Source organism: Salvelinus fontinalis, chromosome 28, assembly GCF_029448725.1.
Source record: "Salvelinus fontinalis isolate EN_2023a chromosome 28, ASM2944872v1, whole genome shotgun sequence".
NCBI lineage: Eukaryota > Metazoa > Chordata > Actinopteri > Salmoniformes > Salmonidae > Salvelinus > Salvelinus fontinalis.
The window spans coordinates 19,189,146-19,208,065 of NC_074692.1; the positions used below are offsets into that span (position 1 = coordinate 19,189,146).

At 40.4% G+C, this 18,920-nt stretch overlaps 1 protein-coding gene across 3 annotated transcripts in view; it reads left to right on the forward strand.

Annotated features, from left to right (window-relative positions):
- Nucleotides 1-600: 600 nt before the first annotated feature.
- Nucleotides 601-18,920, forward strand: part of LOC129826327 (transcription factor 7-like 1-B) — a 47,501-nt gene continuing 29,181 nt past the window's right edge. For all 3 annotated transcript variants that reach the window (XM_055886922.1, XM_055886923.1, XM_055886925.1), the window contains exons 1-3: nt 601-1,538; nt 1,707-1,779; nt 1,876-2,003. In XM_055886922.1, coding sequence (XP_055742897.1) covers nt 1,353-1,538; nt 1,707-1,779; nt 1,876-2,003 — 387 coding nt within the window. In that variant the 5' untranslated portion in view covers nt 601-1,352. The remainder of the gene's footprint in view (nt 1,539-1,706; nt 1,780-1,875; nt 2,004-18,920) is intronic.

Below are 18,920 nucleotides of genomic sequence, written 5' to 3' on the forward strand. Positions count from 1 at the left end.
GCTTGGACGGGAGATAGAGCTGCATGGGAACACACAAGGATGAAAGACAGTGTTGCTGCTTCTGGACACAGCAGCACAAAGAAAATAAATGTACTGTTGTTGGAGGATTAAGTATTTCTAAAGATTACTGTATAGGCTATTATAATAGGAGTTATTATACCCTCCTAGAGAAATTCCATAATATTTGGTTTTCTTGATAGAAAGTCCAACTTCACTCTCTCTGCCAAATTCTATCAGTAAGTGCACCCTAGAACAAACGTTTATGAATATTACTTTATTTATTTCATAGAATAATTAGCCTAATAAATAAGATACAACTAAATGGATTGTAGGCATGTAGCTAGGCCTACTAAACTGTCATTTTAAAAGTCTAAATTAAAGTGAAATACCTATAACATTAGATCTTGGAAGATGGTTATGGGAAGATGGTTAGTTACATAACCATCGATATCTTACTGATGTTGAAACAACAGGATACTATTTCAATATGAATGGTAACTTTGTAATGTATAATGTGGTCAAACTGTTCCTTTAAGCATACCCCGTTTACATGGTAAATGAAGTGTCGTTTTTCTCTGCTAACTCCTCCTCTGCATTCTGAACAGGCTGCGCTTTTACTTCCACTTGAACAACCAAGTAGTTTTTGAGCGCATTCCCCGTCGGCTAATGTGGAGGGAAAGACCTCGGTCGACCTACCCGAAAATATCGATTTTGCACCGGATATAATTTCAGTTCATGTTTTGAACATACGAAGGTTAGTTATAAAAAGGTAAACTTCCTCGAACTAAATATAGTTTTGGTCGAAACTATATTTACTAACGAGAGAGTGCACTGAGAAAGAAAGCAATAGATGTGGTTCGATTTCCATGCTTATAATAAGACATATTTTGTCTGTCGAATTGTAAATCACGTATGGATGGATTTTAGAAGGTGAAATTGGACGTCAGTCTTCAATTTCAATTAGTTCGTACCCAGTTTGTTTGCCTGTGTGCGTCTCAGGAACAATATCGAAGTTGCATTCTTCAGCACCCATACAGAGGGAGAGTGGGCTACAGGTAACCGACTGGGAAGAGTGAAGAAGATACTTTGCGAAATTGCTTTATCCGGATATTGACGCCGAAATTAAAACAGTTGTATTTGGTGGATTATTGGAGCTCATCATCATGGAAAAGTGGGAGATTCATATCAAAATGGAGATGTGAAAACGTGGCATTTGTTTTCACACTGTCAGTGTTTATACTACTGCGCTAACTGGACTTTTTTTCTTTGCAAATAGACTATTTATTTCGGATTGTTGGAGCGATTGCGCCTTCTTGCCAACTTTATCAGGGATAAACTTTTTTATCAACAAAATGCCACAACTTAACGGAGGCGGCGGCGATGATTTAGGGGCGAATGATGAAATGATATCATTCAAAGATGAAGGGGAGCAAGAGGAAAAAATATCCGAAAATGTATCAGCCGAGAGGGATTTGGATGATCTGAAGTCTTCTTTAGTAAACGAATCGGAAAACAACAGTAGCTCATCAGACTCCGAGGTAAGGACGTTGCACTGAAGGGTGATCTACTGAAAAGCTTGTCCTAAATAGGCCCTATACATCCCATTTCAAACACTATTTTTCTGGTATGAACCTATTGCTGAAATAGACTAGCCTACAATAACATGTTTTCCCTTCTTGTTCTGTGTGTGCCTCTGTCCTTGTCAGCAAGCAGAGAGGCGCCCTCAACCAAGACCAGACTTAGACAGTTACGAGAAAACCAGGGATTACTTTAGTGAAGGTAAAAACTACCTCTGTTGCTTAATATATTTTTAATGCATTTCATATTACAGTGATGTCCCTTTTCTATACTGACTTCCATGCTCTGTCCCTACAGCATTCAGAAGACAGCAAGATGGTGGCTTTTTCAAGAGTCCCCATTATCCTGGGTACCCGTTTTTCATGATCCCAGATCTTACCAACCCCTACATATCCAATGGGGCCCTGTCCCCTAGCGCAAGAACGGTGAGTGGCCATAACAAAGTTCAGCAAAAGTTACTCTTCAGTGTTGCCACTAATCTGCATCTGCTGTCCACTGAAGGCATGCGTAAAAGTTCATTCTGCATAACCAGATCGCCATATTCCCTTAGTGTGGCCTCTCAAGGAGTAACTAGTTCTTTTGCTCTTTGGGGATTTCCCCCGTCTGTAGGATATTAACTGCCAATTTAGACTCAATCTCCAATTCTCATGAAGTCCATGATTAATCAAGACGTTGATCTATTTATTTTGAGGCAGAAGTGTATATGGTCTGATAAATATGAGCAGTATCATCATTTTGTAAATGTGATTCTTCAACTGAAGCTGTGGCACTGGCCTGGTTAGCAACAACTTGTTACATTTTAGTCATTAAGCAGATGTTCTTATCCAGAGTGACTTACAGTTTGTGCGTTTATCTGAAGATAGGTGGGACAACCACATATCGCAGGCATAGAAATTACGCTTTTCCTCAATAAGGTAGTCATAAGCAAAAACTCATCCGACTCCAGTACTAAGTACATACTACATTGAGATCCATACGTTTTAAGCCCATTCAATGTTCCCTAGAGCCCATATTCAACAATTTGCATAAAGCAAACCTTGGCAATAGTTTCTGGGTGCATGATACCTGCACTCTTAGACACTTGATGCACATGGCATCAGATGTTGCAGTTTAAAGACCTGCTCAAAACAAGATGCAGTAGGTCTCAGTAGTGTCCCATAACCTGTCTTGCTGAATGTCCTTGTTTTCTTGAATTAACTGTCATGTCAGCATTGGTTTTAGACCAGTTATTTACCCAAAGTCATATGCCCATGATTTAGAAAGTGTCACCCCCCCAAAAAAAAATTATCCCTACTGTAATGACATAATTTCCTACAAAATCTATTTTCCATATACCACAATGTATAGCAGGTTGTGTGGCATATTATGGAGGAACAGTGTGCACTAATCTAATACACTATTACGAGGCCTGCTTGTAGAGAAGAAATATGTACACACTTCAGATTTCTGTATGCATTTCATGAGGATATTGTTATCCGTTGTATATAATTAACAGTTAAAGAAAATATCATTTCTGTGCATCAAATCAACTAAAAACAATGTGTCTAGCATAAACTTCTTTGAGAAACCACCTAATGAAATACTGTTGTTGTTAAGAGCATTTCCATCCCACAATCCTTCTCTCAGCCCCAAAAGTGAGTGATTTGGATGGGACCAGTGAAGCATTTCACTGAAAAGCAATAACCCCCTTCCTTTATCTGCTTTTTTTCTGTCTCCTTTTCACTGTTTCAAACCAGCTCTCCCTGCCTCTCTGTACCTTCCATTCAATTAGTGAGGCGTTAGTTGACCATTGTTATTCTGAGCAGGCGCTTGATGGCTTCATTGGAGGTCTCCATTGGGGCTCATTAACTAAATGCCTACTCTCTGCACACAAGGTTCATACCACTGTGGAGATGTTTGTTTGCTCCTCAAGTCATGACATTTTTTTTGTAGGAATAGTCAAAAGAAAATACTAGTTTAAGTAGAAGGCCTGTGTTTTCTGTTTATACTTTTCACTCTCATATGGCCCTTTGACATTTTTCTGGATACATTCAGATGTTTGCCTTAATTTCGGTTCCTTCGATCTAAGATTAGAATTTTTACTATTTTTGTGGATTCATATCCGGAATTTGGCAATCAGATGAAAAATTGTTTAAATTAAGACCATTTCGTGTAGAACATTTTGTATGATCCATCTTTTTGCAAGCAATCCATGCACTTCACTCACATCACAATAATATTAATTGTATGGACAAATATACAATATTTCCCCTCTTGTTGCTTCCTTCTGGATATTTTTCCTTCCTCCCTTTGTCTTTTGTGTGAAAGTTTACCAAAATGTTAAACATATCCAAGGTCAGTGAAATAGTTTTTTTCTGGGTGTTTTTTGCAAAATGTGCCAGACCCCATATACTAATAATAATATACTAATGTTATTTACAATGAAAACCAATTCCAGATACAGAAAATTGACTTAGCAGATATATCCTATTTATTATGTTGAGTGAGGGAAATGATAACATTTTGGTAAACCCTGTCTTGACCTCATGTTGTTCCTCCATGACCCCTCACAAAGCATGCTGGGACCCAGAGCTCTACCTCCCACCATGGTTTTGATTTTGTTCAGAAAAAGAAAAAACTCCTAAACAAAAAGTGAGTCTGGAGGGCTGTCGGTTTTCTTTCTCAATTTCAGTTGCTTTAGGGAGGGATCCACATTCCCTCTAAGTGTACCAATGCTGGAGCTACAGGGAGCTCCAAAACGATTTGGACAGTCACACTTGTTGTTGTTTTGGCTCTGTACACCAGTACGTTGGATTTGAAATGAAGCTATGACTATGAGGTGCACTTTTTGCACATAGTCTACCCAATTTAGGGGACCAAAAATATTGGGGAAAAATTCACTAATGTCTATTAAAGTAGTCAAAAGTTTAGTATGTGGTCCCATATTTCTAGCTTGCAATGATTACATCAAGCTTGTGACTCTACAAACTTGTTGGATGCATTTGCTGCTAGTTTTGGTTGTGTTTCAGATTATTTGGTGCCCAGTAGAAATGAATGCTAAATAATGTATTGTGTCGTTTTGGAGTCAATTTTATTGTAAATAAGAATAGACTATGTTTCTGAACACTTCTACATAAATGTGGATGCTACTGTGATTATGGATAGTCTTGAATTAATCATAAATAATGATGAGTGAGAAAGATACAGACAAATATTATATGCTCAAGACATGCTAACCTCTCACCGTTACAATAACGGGTGAGGTTAGCATTTTGATATGTGTACATCTGTAGCATCCACATTAATGTAGAAGTGTTTAAAAACCTATTCAATTCTAATTTACAATGAAAGTGGCTCCAAAAAGACACAGTATAATATTTACCATTCATTTCCATTGGGCACAAAATAATATGAAACCAAAACAAACAGCAAATGTATCCGACAAGTTTTTTAGTCACAAACCTGATGTAATCATTGCTTGGTAGGAGTATGGGACCAGATACTAAACTTTTGAATATTTTAATACACATACTGTATAAGTAAATGAGGTCCCAATACTTTTGATCCCCTAAAATGGGGGGACTATGTACAACAAGTGCTGTAATTTCTCAACGGTTCACACAATTTGGATGAAAATACTTTCAAATTAAAGCTGACAGGCTGCACTGTATCATTTCAAAATCCAAAGTGTTGGAGTACAGGGCCAAAACAACAACAAATGTGTCACATACCAATACTTCTGGAGCTCCCCCAAACTAAAGAATCAGGTTAATGGGCCATGTTGAGCCCGCTCTGTCAAAGAGCACCACCTTGGTAGAGCAGCCACAGTGATACAATGGCTGGCTGGAATACTCTGGATATTTACTGAACAAGTAGTCCTAAACTGTGACTGATTTACTGGTATTTCCATATGGAGCTGAATAAAACTCACTGCCTGGGACTTAGTAGAAAATGCTCTGACTGAATAATCTGTTGTTGAATTTATAATCTTTTTAGCCTACAATGATAGTTTTTTAAATTGGTATGCTGAGTTGGATATAGCTGCATTTAATGAAGAATACTTGGTCATTGGTCTCTGCTCAAACATTGGGTACACAAGTTTGTTAAACTAATGAGTTCCACAGTAACATTTGCACTGTACATTTGCTCTGTGTACATACCTGCAAGGTTTCCTAATTGGTTCGTTAGTTGGAGACTGATTGAGATCTCTATACAGGCTCATACCAGAACTTTGTCTTGTTGACTTTGACATCATTGCTCCAGATTGGTTCTCTCCTATGTATATAAATGAAGGGCATAAAAGTTAAGCCTCTCAAACAGAATACCTAATAGCCCTCAAGCTGCAGATTTCAAGTTTTAATTCCAAAGGGGGAAAGTTGTTTCATACAGTAGACTGGGGTCGAAAATATGTTGTTCTCTAGCTCTGAACAGTTACCACATAAAAAATAAACAACAACAACAATGGATTTGGCCTGCAGTGTGTGTTTTTAAAGATGTACATATCAGGAATAAGAATAAAACAGAGTTCAGAATACCTGTGGATCAGAAAAAGGAATGTAAACACGAACATAGGCACAGTAGAGGTGCTTCAACAACTCTGCCTTGCCAATTTTGCATACGTCTCACTTTTAGGTGAGACTGTTAGGGAAGTCTTACTTTTTCTCCCCAGGGTACATTCTCTCTCTCTCGAACAATACTGTCAACAACTCCCCCTTCTGGCCTCCCAGTAACTGGATGAAATAATTGCAAGCTATGTGATAGAATTAATTTAGAAATAAATATGAGTAATTTATAGACTATGACAATAGATGGGTATTTTCAATCAATTGATATTCCATGTTTTTAGAAGTAACGTAATATCCAGACGAAGAGAACAGTAACAGCTGAATAAGCATTATTCTTAGGCTTTTCTCAAGAGACCAGCATGCTTTCTGTAGAATATGCCTTGTTTTTACACCCGAGTCCAGTGTTTCTGGTTTCATCTAGTATGGTATGTCTATTGTTTTGAGGCACAACTTAAGAATGTGCAAATGACAACCCTATCATGAGCAATGTAAGACACTTTGGCTCAGCACAACACAAATCTCTAGAGGGAGAAGCATAACTGATTTAGTGGCTGTTCTGAGCTGAAATTCCGCTGTAATCCGCTGAGAGTTCAGGAGGAACTTTGCTTTTGGAAAGACGTTTCACCAGACTGTTGTCATGGGTGAGGGCCAAGGAGGCTTTCCCCTGTGAGGTAGACTATCAGATAGTGTTGTTTTTTAGGCCTATTGTAAATGGATGTGATTAGGAACTCTCAGTGAAGAGTGCTGGAGGAATTGTTCAAAACGCTAAGGTTTATTGGCCCTATTATATTTCAGTCAAGATGTTGTTTTTTTTTTTTAAAGGGACTCCCTTTTTACAATGTTGTATCAGTAAACAGTGAATTATCTCTTGTGGGTGCAGTGTGTCAGGTAGGCTAAAGTCACCTGGATACAACTGAATCAAATGCATGTGTGCTAGTCAATTAGGGCGTGAATGTGCTGCTACAATGTCTGAACATGTCAGAGAGGCATGCAATTGTAGTACTGACGTCTTCCTTTTTCCAGTCTTTTTGGTGTTTAAAAATATGTTGACAAAGAAAAGTAAACCATGACATTGTCTTGTTGAAAAAAAGGGCCTCACATTGAATAAGCAAACAGTATTCTGGCGCATTTCCACTGAGGATTTACGTCAGTGTTTTACCCAAAAGGCTCAGACTTTTCTGTTTCCATCTACGGGGGCTGGCACCCGTGTCTCACTGGGCCATGGCTCCGGCGGACCAGTTTTTCACCTGGGGCCAAAGCCAGACAGGCCACTGGTACTTTTCAGCCACCATTTACATAACAATGTCTAACTGAACTTTAACAGCTTCTCACAAAGCAACTGATTTGATTATGCAGAGGATGTTGATTCTGCTCTTCACAAGTCTCACTGTCAGCCCTAGCTATGGAAACACAATTACTCTAGAGTTGACATTAACATAAAACACTGGCAACAAACTGGTGTGGGGGTAAGTCGGAAGTGCGGCATTTGTGTGGAGCTATCTTTTAATCAGGTAGACCACTGTCTTTTCCACTCACCTTGCAGTCCCACTGGTGGAGGTGCAGGGGTGTGGTGAGGAGCGCAGCAGGGGAGGTTCTGTCTGTGCTCTGCTACAGAGGGAACAGTGTCCAGAGCTCTCATTCTGACAAGCCTCGATGCTGTGTGCGACTGCTGAAAGTAATCTTGATGTAAGCTTGCAAATATTTTTTTAACCAAGGACGGTGTAAACGGAGCAACATTTTGGACTAGGTTTATGTTTTGGAAAGGATTTTTTTCTTCAAAGGCAAACAAATCTACATCAATTTAGTGGCAGCATTTCTATTAAAAAAAGATTGCATCAGGAACGTTAAGGCCTGCACACATCTCACCTCTAAAATGGTATACAGTATTTGTCATAAGTGGGCTTATTGCTTGCAATGGGTAAATGAAATGTCCTACAAGTTTATTTGGCTAAACTAAAGGAAAATAAGGTTCTGTATAACCGTGTTCTACTAACACTTTTTAATATCCAGCTGTAACCCAGATTAAAGTTCTGATACAGTGCCTTCAGAAAGTATTCATACCCCTTGACTTATTCCACATTTACAGTCTGATTCAAAATGGATTAAATATATTTATTTTTCACCCATCTACCCCATAATGACTAAGTCAAAACAAGTTTTTGATTTTTTTTCTCTCAAATGTATTGAAAATAAAATACAGAAATATCTCATTCACACCCCTGAGTCAATACTTTGAAACACCTTTGGCAGCGATTACAGCTGTGAGTTTTTCTGGGTAGGTCTCTAACATGCTGACCAGACCGGACACGTCGCGTGTGCGAGCGTTGCAAAATAAATGTAGAAATCCATGTTATTCAATTATTGCACCCACACTGCTCGCGCGCGCCAACGAGCGTCTGTGACGCCAAGGGCTAAAATAGAACTCATTCCTATTTCTGACGCAGATCGCGCTGCAAGCCCTGCCTCTCCCATCTCCTCATTGGTTTATAGAAGCAGGTATCCACGTGCCATCTCCTCATTGGTTTATAGAATCAGGTATCCACGTGCCATCTCCTCATTGGTTTATAGAAGCAGGTACCCACGTGCCATCTCCTCATTGGTTATACCCACGTGGGTGATAGAAAGATGAACTGTTTTGTCGGTAGTCGTGGTAATACAATGAGTTTAGATGCGATCACCATATAATTTAAACGATGAAAAAGCCTGGAAGGAGGAGAGATGACTAGAAATATTTGGTTGGCCATTTTATGTGTGGATTAATTGTCGGAGTAGAGATCCTTGTGCATTTCAGGTAAAACAACAACTCAATGTTTATATCCCAGGACAAATTAGCTAGTAACAGCTAGTAACTAGCTAAATAGGACAAATTAACGTTTGCTAGCAAGTGCAAGCTAACTAGCTAAATTACCATACATGTTTAATGCTTTTCGACCTGTCCCCAAATTAATGTCATTGGTTCAGAGTTTGTTTTGATATTTTAACCTGCGTGTCGTGATCGCGTTTAGTGTGGGGGGGCAAAATAAATGTATGCACGATAGCGCGCAGCCGGTTTGGGCAAGGTGTAAGGGCTTTTCACATCTGAATTGTGTGTAAAGCTCAATTAGGTTAGTATTGCGGAGTAACTTCAATGTTGTTGATCCACTCACAGTTTTCTCCTATCACAGCCATTCAACTCTAACTGTTTTAAAGTCATCGTCACCATTGGCGTCGTGGTGAAATCCCTGAGCGGTTTCCTATAATCAGTTATTTACAATGACAGCCTACCGGGGAACAGTGGATTAACCGTCTTGTTCAGGGACAGAATTACATATTTTTACCTTGTCAGCTCAGGGATTCGATCCAGCAACCTTTCGGTTACTGGCCCAGCACTCTAACCGCTAGGCTACCTGCCGCCCTCTCCTTCCTCTCCGGCAACAGAGTAAGGCCTGTAAGGCCTGACGCCTGTATCTTTGTAGTGACTGGGTGTATTGAAACACCCTCCAAAGTGTTATTAATAACTTCATCGTGCTCAAAGGGATATTGAATGTCTGTTATTTAATTTGTACCTATATACCAATATGTGCCCTTTGCGAGACATTGGATAACCTCCCTTGTCTTTGGTTGAATCTGTGCTTGAATTTCACTTACAGATAACTGTATGTGTGGGTTACAGAGATGAGGTAGTCATTAACAAATCATGTAAAACACTATTGCACACAGTGAGTCCATGCAACTTATTATGTGACTTGTTAAGCAAAGTTTTACGACTGAACTTATTTAGGCTTGCCATAATAAAAGGGTTGAGTACTTATTGACTGAAGACATTTCAGCCTTTCATTTGTAATTAATTAGTAAAAATGTCTAAAAACATAATTCTACTTTGACATGTAGGTCAGTGACACAATCTCAATGTAATCCATTTTAAAATCAGGCTGTAACACCACAAAATGTGTAAAAAGTCCAGGGATGCGAAGACTTTCTGAAGGCATGCATGTCCTAAAGTCTGTATGAAAACCTTTCTTTAGTAGACGTACCCACCCCTTCTATAGTAATTGAATGAAAATAATACAAACCACTTTTAACACTACAGGAACTTGGTTTTACACTTGAGAGATGAGGCATTTGTTTTGGCATTAACATTTCTACTGATTACTTCATGAAGTGGTGAAGATCCTACTTAGGTCATTGCTCTAGAATCTCAGCCTACCTCTTTTCCGGTGTCTCTGGGAGGAGGGATATTTTTCTGTATTTCATCTTTCAGACTCAGGGTTGTTCATGTACAGTTCATAACAGCACTTGTATTGAAGTGTGTGTGAAATGGTGCCAGTCCTGGTTTCTATTCCTCCCTCTTTGGTCTCTGTGGAAAAGCATGAGCTGGCTTCAATTCCACCCGCCACCCCTCTCCTGCTAGCTCACCACCTACCCACCAACCCTCCCGCCTGCCATTAGAAATTCTGTTTATAGCACTCGCTGGCTTCTCAAGAGCAGGGCCCATCAGGAGCATCTCAGCACCCTTTGAGGAAAGGATAACCACCCCCCCCCCCCCCTCAGCCACAGACTCCCTACGTTCTGTGACATCAATGAATCCCTTTGAAGTGCCAAGATGAATATGTGTGCAAATGTGTTTTTATCAATTTATTTATCCCAGATATGTGTTTTTCACATCCATTAGGTCTGGCCAGAACTACTTCAGAGTTTCAGATGTGGTACAGTACTTTTCTTCATGAAGAAATCGGGACTACTTTTTGTTGAACTTGATAGATCATCTGCCAGCCAAAGCATGAATACCTTTCAAATCCACATTGATAGCATCTGTTTTACTTTACAGTATGTAGAAATAACACGTTTATAAAAATGATATATATAACACAAAAAAATCGCTGTGCCTACTTTTACAGGTGTAAGTAAGGAGCTGGTTGACAGGCACCTTAGATCGTAGTGCATCACGTGCATGTCGTTTTTCATCACAAAATAGGCGGTCTCTTGTAGTACGTAGGCCTGCATACGGCGCTTGTTACGCAGATTTTCTCCACTCAAATTTTGAAAAGCATCGCATTATTCCTTCCTTTGGGTAGGGGCAGTGTTGCGAAGATAATGAGGCTGAACCAACTCGCTTGGTTTATTGATCTGATCTATATGCATCAAATTGGCAGTCTATTTTGCATTGATAACCAAATTATAATCTCAGCGACTGTTTTAAACAATAAACCAAGCAACATTATAGCCTTAATAGAATCCCCCCCAAATGCATTTTGTTTAGAAGCAATAACTACATGATTGTAGGCTATTTTGAAAGGGTTAAAACAGCTGTAACCATGTGCTGTATCTTTATCTGATGCATTCAAGCAGCATATCAGGGCCTGCAGGTAGCCTAGTGGTTAGAACGTTGGGCCAGTAATCGAAGGCTGCTAGATTGAATCCCCGAGCTGACAAGGTAAAAATCTGTCGTTATGCCACTGAACAAGGCAGTTAACCCACTGTTCCCAGGTAGGCTGTCATTGTAAATAAGAATTTGTTCTTAACTGACTTGCCTAGTTAAATAAAGGTTAAATAAAAAATATCGAACTGGGATAATGTATGTTATTGTCGTAGGTTACACTGGCAAGTGTAATAATATTTTCCAGGGCATATTATTTATAAATCTGATTATTTCACATGGGGGAGATGTGCTAAGATTAAAGGCTAGCTTGCTTACTGTTTTTAGCTAGCAAGCTGCTAGCGGAGTAGCAAGGTAATGTTTTTAGCTAATGTTTTATCTATTATTTAAATATGCAGTAGGTTTTATTTCAAATAAGTGTACAATGCTGGTAATCTTTCCAACGTGAGAAGACAACAACAAGAATCTCTGCTATCATCCCTTTGTGAATTTTGCTATTTGGGAGTCTAGAAATGCATGTACCGTTGAGGTATCGGGTTAACCAAAAGATGTGCATTTCTCCAAAAAAACAGACCACCCAAGCGCACACATGGTAAATGACGGTGTGGTCTGTGGATCGACTGAATAAGTCTAGCGAGTAAGTGTTTATCACATTTAAATGGTGAGATGAGTCAATGGCTTGAGTCAATGTAATGGTGCGGATCATTAAAGGGATAGTTCGGGATTTTGGCTCTGAATCCCTTTATCTACTGCCCCGGAGTCAGCTGAACTCCTCTGTCCAGTATGAACCAAGTTTGAGGTAGTTTTGCGCTAACGCAAGTTGGGAACTTTCTTCACACTGAATGCAGAGACAAATGGTATCCACAAGTTTATCTGCGTCTGGGGAAGTAGATCAAGTAGATAAAAATCCCGAACTATCAACTTAAACCCCAGCAGCAGGTTTCAGGACACCAGAGTGTAGATCATGTATACCTGTATGCCACTCATTCCACATAATATAACTTCAACACTGTGAAGGCAGTTTCCTGACCTCCCCCATGCCTAAAGGGAAAAGAGCTCTCAGCATACCACAGGCTGTGTGGTGTACATGGACAGCCCTCTGTTAGCAGAGGCTCTTATTTTTCTAGCGTATTCGGGATGGGCCGTCATGGGGCTCAGAGAGCCAGATGAGCTAAGGTAGAAGCAATGCAATTTGAGTCTGAGACAAACTCGTCAACTTCGGCATTGAGGTAAGGGCTAAGCCATGACACCACCATCGTGATATGTGGAATCCTCCCCTAAACAATGGAGCTCCTAGCAAGGCCATACAGCTGTTAATTGTATTGAAAATAAAACGGTTGTCATGACATGAGCAGGAGGTTGTGGAGGCTGGATCATATATCATGTTAATGCCAGCATGTCTCATGCTCACTAATGTCTATGTTCTCCGGTATTAGGAGTAAGCCTCCGTTTAGGAGGGAGTTTGGCTCCCTGGTTTTATCAAGGGGTCTGGGTAATCAATCTGCCTCCCAGGTGATTGGGCCCTGGCTGATGGATGGGACACAGTGACGGCTCCACTACTCAGGGCTTTGGGATTCCTTCTGTATGTGGTCCTCATGTCGTGGAGCCCCGTTTTATAGCACATTAAGTAACGTTAGCTCTCTTAAAGTGTACACTAAAGTCCTCACTCCACGCTATAAAACCTGATTGTACAGCAGGAAGAAAAAAATCTAAATAGGTTTTCATCAGTCTGGTATTCCAAACAGCTGGTTTTAATTTAAGCTCTGCAGGCAGCAGGAGACGGAGGGAGCTGGGAAGAGGAGAGATTGTTGATGAGATGTGGTGGTGGTGGGAGCATAAACTGGGGTAGATATGGGCCTTGCTATTCTTTTGGTTGTTATCCCGAGGTCGGCCAGCTTCCAGACCTTGAGGCTCTCTTATCTGAGGGATTCTCTCCCCCACAGAGCGCTACTCTGCTGTGGACCAGAATGCATTGCCCTTCCCTAGCAGGCCAATCAGACAGCTGCATGATACTATCAGATCATACAGTTCTAGATTCCTTGGTACTCAGATATTAATCTGGTTTCACCTAAGTTCATATGAAGGCCATGGAAATGCTTTCTCTAGGTCTACTCTGCAATCTTTACTTCCAAGAACGCAGGGTACAGTAAGTAAAGTAACTACAGGTAGGTTACCGTAGGTAAAAAATAAATAATAATTCTTAAGTATATACTAGTATGGCCAGAGTAGACTCTCCAACCTGTACTATATTAAAGATATAATGCCCGAAGGGGTGTGGTATATGACCAATATACCACAGCTATGGGCTGCTCTTAGGCACAACCCAATGCGTGCCTTATTGCTATTATAAACTGATTACCAACATAATGAGAGCAGTAAAAATATATGTTTTGCCATACCTGTGGCATATGGTCTGATATCCCACGACTTTCAGCCAATCAGCAGTCAGGACTTGAACCACCCAGTTTTTAAAGACATGAATGGGTATCTTTCCAGGATGACTTTAGTGAGCGGAGCAGCTGCTCTTCTTGTTGAAGTTGTAAATCAGTTCGTCTCCTTCCAGAAAAGCAAATCCCCATAACGGTGCTTTGGCTTTGCACTGCTCGCCCTGGCTCAAGTCTCCTGGTAAGGGATGTCGAGACAGCACATTGCACCTGCATTCATTCTACAGAAAGGTCCTAGATGCCACATTAACACAGGTGGATGAAAATGTGTTTTCTTGGGCATACATAAGTGTTCCTCAGTTATAAGTTGTACATACCCAGGTGATTACATGACACTTCAAAACATTTGTCAGAAATATGAGTGTTCATGGTGTCAATACAATGTGTAACAAGTTCACTAAAGTGTGAACTGGCGTGCTACTCCCATTTCAACTCCTATTACAATTTCATACATATTTCCAGTGTAATAATGCTAGTGTTTATAGTACATGCACTGTAAGCTTGAATACATTTACAAGCAGCAGATTAATGTATCTTGGAAGAGTGTATAAGCTTTATTTACCCAATTTACAAACTTTCACTCAAATTATTAATTTGTTGAGAGGAAGATGTCTGGGGAAGATGCAACACTTTCAAACAAGGTTCTTAGGATAAGGCGAGAGGGGAAAGGTGATAAGGGGTAGGTAACCCTGTTCCTGGAGTGTCGCAGGTACTGCAGGATTTTGGTCCAACTAGGCACCACACCTGACCAACTGTGCTAATTGATCAGTTCAGTGATTGCCTAAATTCAACACACATGGTCTTCCACATGGTCTTCCAACCTTGGTCTTCAAAAACCAAGGTTGCTCTGGGATAAGGCATATAGGTGGAACAGCAGTTTTGGACCGCCAGCTCTGCACATTGTGACAGTCAGTCCTAGGAGCGCAGCTGATGGACGCTGACAGAGCTTTCAGTGTAATGCCATAACTGAAATGGTTATTTAGTTATCATTCAGCTTGTTGATGTGGATGATGTCCAAACATATGCAATTCTCTATTGCCCCTGGGTGCCCTTAGCGACCTCCACATAACCCCTGTAAACCAATTGTACTTGTTAAGGAGTCACAATGTTCTACAGAGCGTCAAATTTGATTAAAGCCAAAGCGAAGACTCGAGTAATCTGAAATGTGTAGCTTCGTTGTCTCCACTTAGACTTGTGGATGCAGTTAGTCAGATGAGATGTGTATATTTTATGTATGTATATATATATTTTTTCTCAACTTTTCATAGTTTGATTTGTAGTTTTATGGCCTGTCATGGCATATTTAAAACCATGATGCAATGTTCAACACACTGACGAATTCCAGCTGAGATCCTAAAGCATCGGTTTCAAGTGATATTGGGATTCTTCCTTCTGCCTTGGACTGTCCTTGTGATTCCCTCATGTGACACTTTTCCATATTTGTCTTCAAATATATGTTTTCAGAATTTTGAAATGGTTGTCCACTAGCATGATTGATCAATGGTATACTAAAGAATAAAAAATGTCCACACAAAATATAGTGTGGGGTCTCTATGTGCAGTTGCAATATGGCGACTCTTTGGGATGCACACTCCTCTACACCTTCCACTGGCAAAACCCCTCATCCATTTACATGGTTTGATACAAAATCCTTACAAATGTGAATGATTTATTTGCTGCATAGTCAGACCAGCTAGCTACATTAAAAAAAGCTCTAATCAAGCCTATATGACATGGAATAGTCCAAGGAGTCCTTTTGTTTGATTTGTACATGGGCTGGAAAGGCCTGCTATTGGAAATCCCTGAAGCAGGCTTTGGGGGCAAGTCTGATTCTCGTGTGAAATGGAAAGGCTCTATAGCTGTGGGCTGAGTTGACTGGGGCTGTATGGGTGTTGGCAGGGGGAGCGCTGTTCATGAATAGGGTCTTTGACTACCTCAGACCTGCCCTGAAAGGCAGGACAAAGACCCTAGGGCAACGGCTTAGAGCCTCACAGCTGAGCTACAGAATGCTGCCTTCACCCAGTCTTCCTCCCTCCTTGCCTGATTTAAATACTACAGTGGCTTTAAGCATTCTGGAGACCAAGGCTCACATTACTTCTATACGCCACATTTTCCATCAACTTTCTCCAGTGTTTTTGTTTACAACATGCTAATGCTAGAAGGCTATTTACATGAGCTATTGTGTTGAAACGTTTTGGAAGAGTGGTGAATAATCTTCAGTGAGCTCCTTATAAACACACTGGGAATTGTTTGTTTCATCTTTATTGTATTTTTCAGTAATGTGTTTTGCCATGTTATTCTGTTCTCCCTCCTCCTCCTCTGCTATAATTCATATTAGTCTGAGCTTAGCAAAGCCCCTCGTTAAACATGTATTAACACTAGCTCCATGGAACCCCCCTCCTGCTTGTTGTTGGTAATCACAGTTAAGCTTGGCGTCAGGCGGGTGAAGTCGTTCATTAGGGAACAGTTTTTGTTTGTTTTCGTATAATATGGAGGCGTTGGCAAATAAATGAGATGAAGACTTTAACCTCAAATTAGTTGCTTGCTTCGTTATTTTGATTGAGCTGTGTGCTACCCCATGGTTTAAGACACGAAACAACAAAAAAGGCACTAAATCTTATCAGCAGAGTTAATGGGTCAGTTCAGCCCTGTCCAGACACTCTCTCCCCATAGGGTCTCCTGTTTCAGATGTCACTCAGAGCTTTGTTTGCCCCCCAGGGTGAAGGGTGAGAGGTCAAGGTTCAGGGCCAGTTGGCTGAGTGGTCACCAAAGCCCCGGGTTCACTGAGCACATCCGTTCCCTTTTTCACACCAGCCCTAAGATACGAAAAGAGAGGGAAAAAGCCACTCTATTCTTGTTTTTTTCCCCTCATCACAATCTAAAATTCATTTTCGGTCTAATTCATTGATTTGATTATAGTGGCTAAATTCTTTCACATGGGTGTAATGACATTGGCTTAGAACTTGTGCCTGAGACATGGATACAGCGTCTTATTGCAAGCTAGGCTAGTGCCATTGTATAAATATGATTTGTTCAAAGACAAGATTAGTATTTTTGCTGGAGGCCTGCTTTGGTGCTCTCCTTCAATTACCTTTCACCGCAATACAAAATGGCATTTTGATTTACTGAGCTTTTTATAAACGTCTGACTTATTATTTGCATGTGAAAAGTCATATTGTGAGGTTTACCCAAGAACACTTTGTCTCGAGCATCTGTCAAGATCAACAATCCTATTTTGCACCTCAGCAAAACTTCCCACCCAACATATAAGACTCCCAGCATTTTTGTCCAAAACACCTCCAGAGTTTGCGAGCCAAAGACCTCACCCTCGTTAGCCCCCACCCACAACTCCAGTCTCTCTCCGCCCCACCACCACCCAACAAATGACCTCCAGTCAGGTTTATTATGCAGTTTCACACAGACCAAAATTGCAGCTGCATGGAGAGCAATCTGGATCACATTAGCTCAGGCGCTGTGATTTATAAATTGTTTCTCAGGCCATAAATCCCTGCTGTAATTGTGCACAAGCTCCCCTCTCCCTTCTCTCCCCCTTCGTTCCTCCATCAGCTCCTTCTCCCCCTCTCTATCTGACACACACAGCTTACAGTGCTCAGGTCATCTCTAATTGTTTGCAGGAGTGAGCACTTTGGATTTGGAAGGAGTTTGTTGCATTGTGAAGTGGGAGAGAATTGTTTTTTAGGAAAGAATATATAAAGATATATTTCTCCAATCTCAACAAAACTACTATGCGTGCTGAACAGTATACGCAGTATTTCTAGTGGTGATTTGTGGAGAGTGGTTGGTGTTCAGGTAGGTCTGTGGCAGCATGATCTTGGCTCTACTTTCCTGAACACTCAGTGTAATTGGTAGGGGCCTCCCCTTAGCTCTACCCCTGCCTGGGAATCTGATATTTGCTGCAGCCCCTGGTCATAATCACCTTTCCCCTCTCATAAGAATGTATTCAGATTGAATGATAGTAATATGCAAAGACTGGAATATTATTTTTTGAAATTGGCAAGGTTAGCCATGGGTTGGTGTAGTTACATCTTATGGATTTCTATCAGGGTTGGGGTCAATTTCATTTAACTTCAGTCAATTCCGGAAGTATACTAAAATTCTAATTCTCTTCAATGCTTTTTAATTTAAAAAAATGTAAATTTCAGTTGGAGTTTGGTTCACTTTCTGAATTGACTGGAATGTAAATGTAATTGACCCCAACCCTGATTCAATATCATTCCATTGACATTTAGTGGGCCACATTCTCCCTGATATCATGAAAATCTCCATGATATCATTGGCATTCATCAGGACTCTTGGCTAGTATTGTGCCTTTGGTACTTCCTATAATCCCTTTCAGATACAGATCATTTGATTTAATTTGACATGGCATTTATTATCCGTAAAGATTTTTTCTTTCTTTAAGCTCACTGAATTTCATCCTTCTCCCTTTTCCTCCAATCACTCCGGAAAGTATTTGTTCCAGAGGTTTTTCCTGAGTGTTGACAGGGACTGAGCGGTTCTTGTGTGCTCAGGAAGGGGAAGGTTCCTTGCATATGCTTACTACTCCGTTGTTTTGCTCTGACGACTTGGTGAACCTTGAAGAGGTAGAGGACCTTATGACCCAGGCTCGTTTTGCTCCGTGTCCCTCCTAAAGATAGATGTTTCTGGAATTAGGGGACTGGCGGGCAGGGGACTGGCAGGCAGAGGGATGGGCTGATCACTTGCTCTGGCTTTCCATTGGCCTAAAATCTTCAGAAACTTTCTTTGGAAAGTGTCATTTTATATATGTTTGTACTAGTGAACATTTTTAATATTTGTACTTTTTTTATTGTTTCCTTTGTTTGGTGCATTTTACATTTTTTTTCTCTAAAAATGTGAATCAGCAATAACTTTGTTTGATTACAAATTATGTAAATACATTTTTTAAAGTCCAAAATGCTGCCATATTAAACTTGAACAACTTAACTCTGATGTATGGGCTGCAAGTTCAGGCATGCA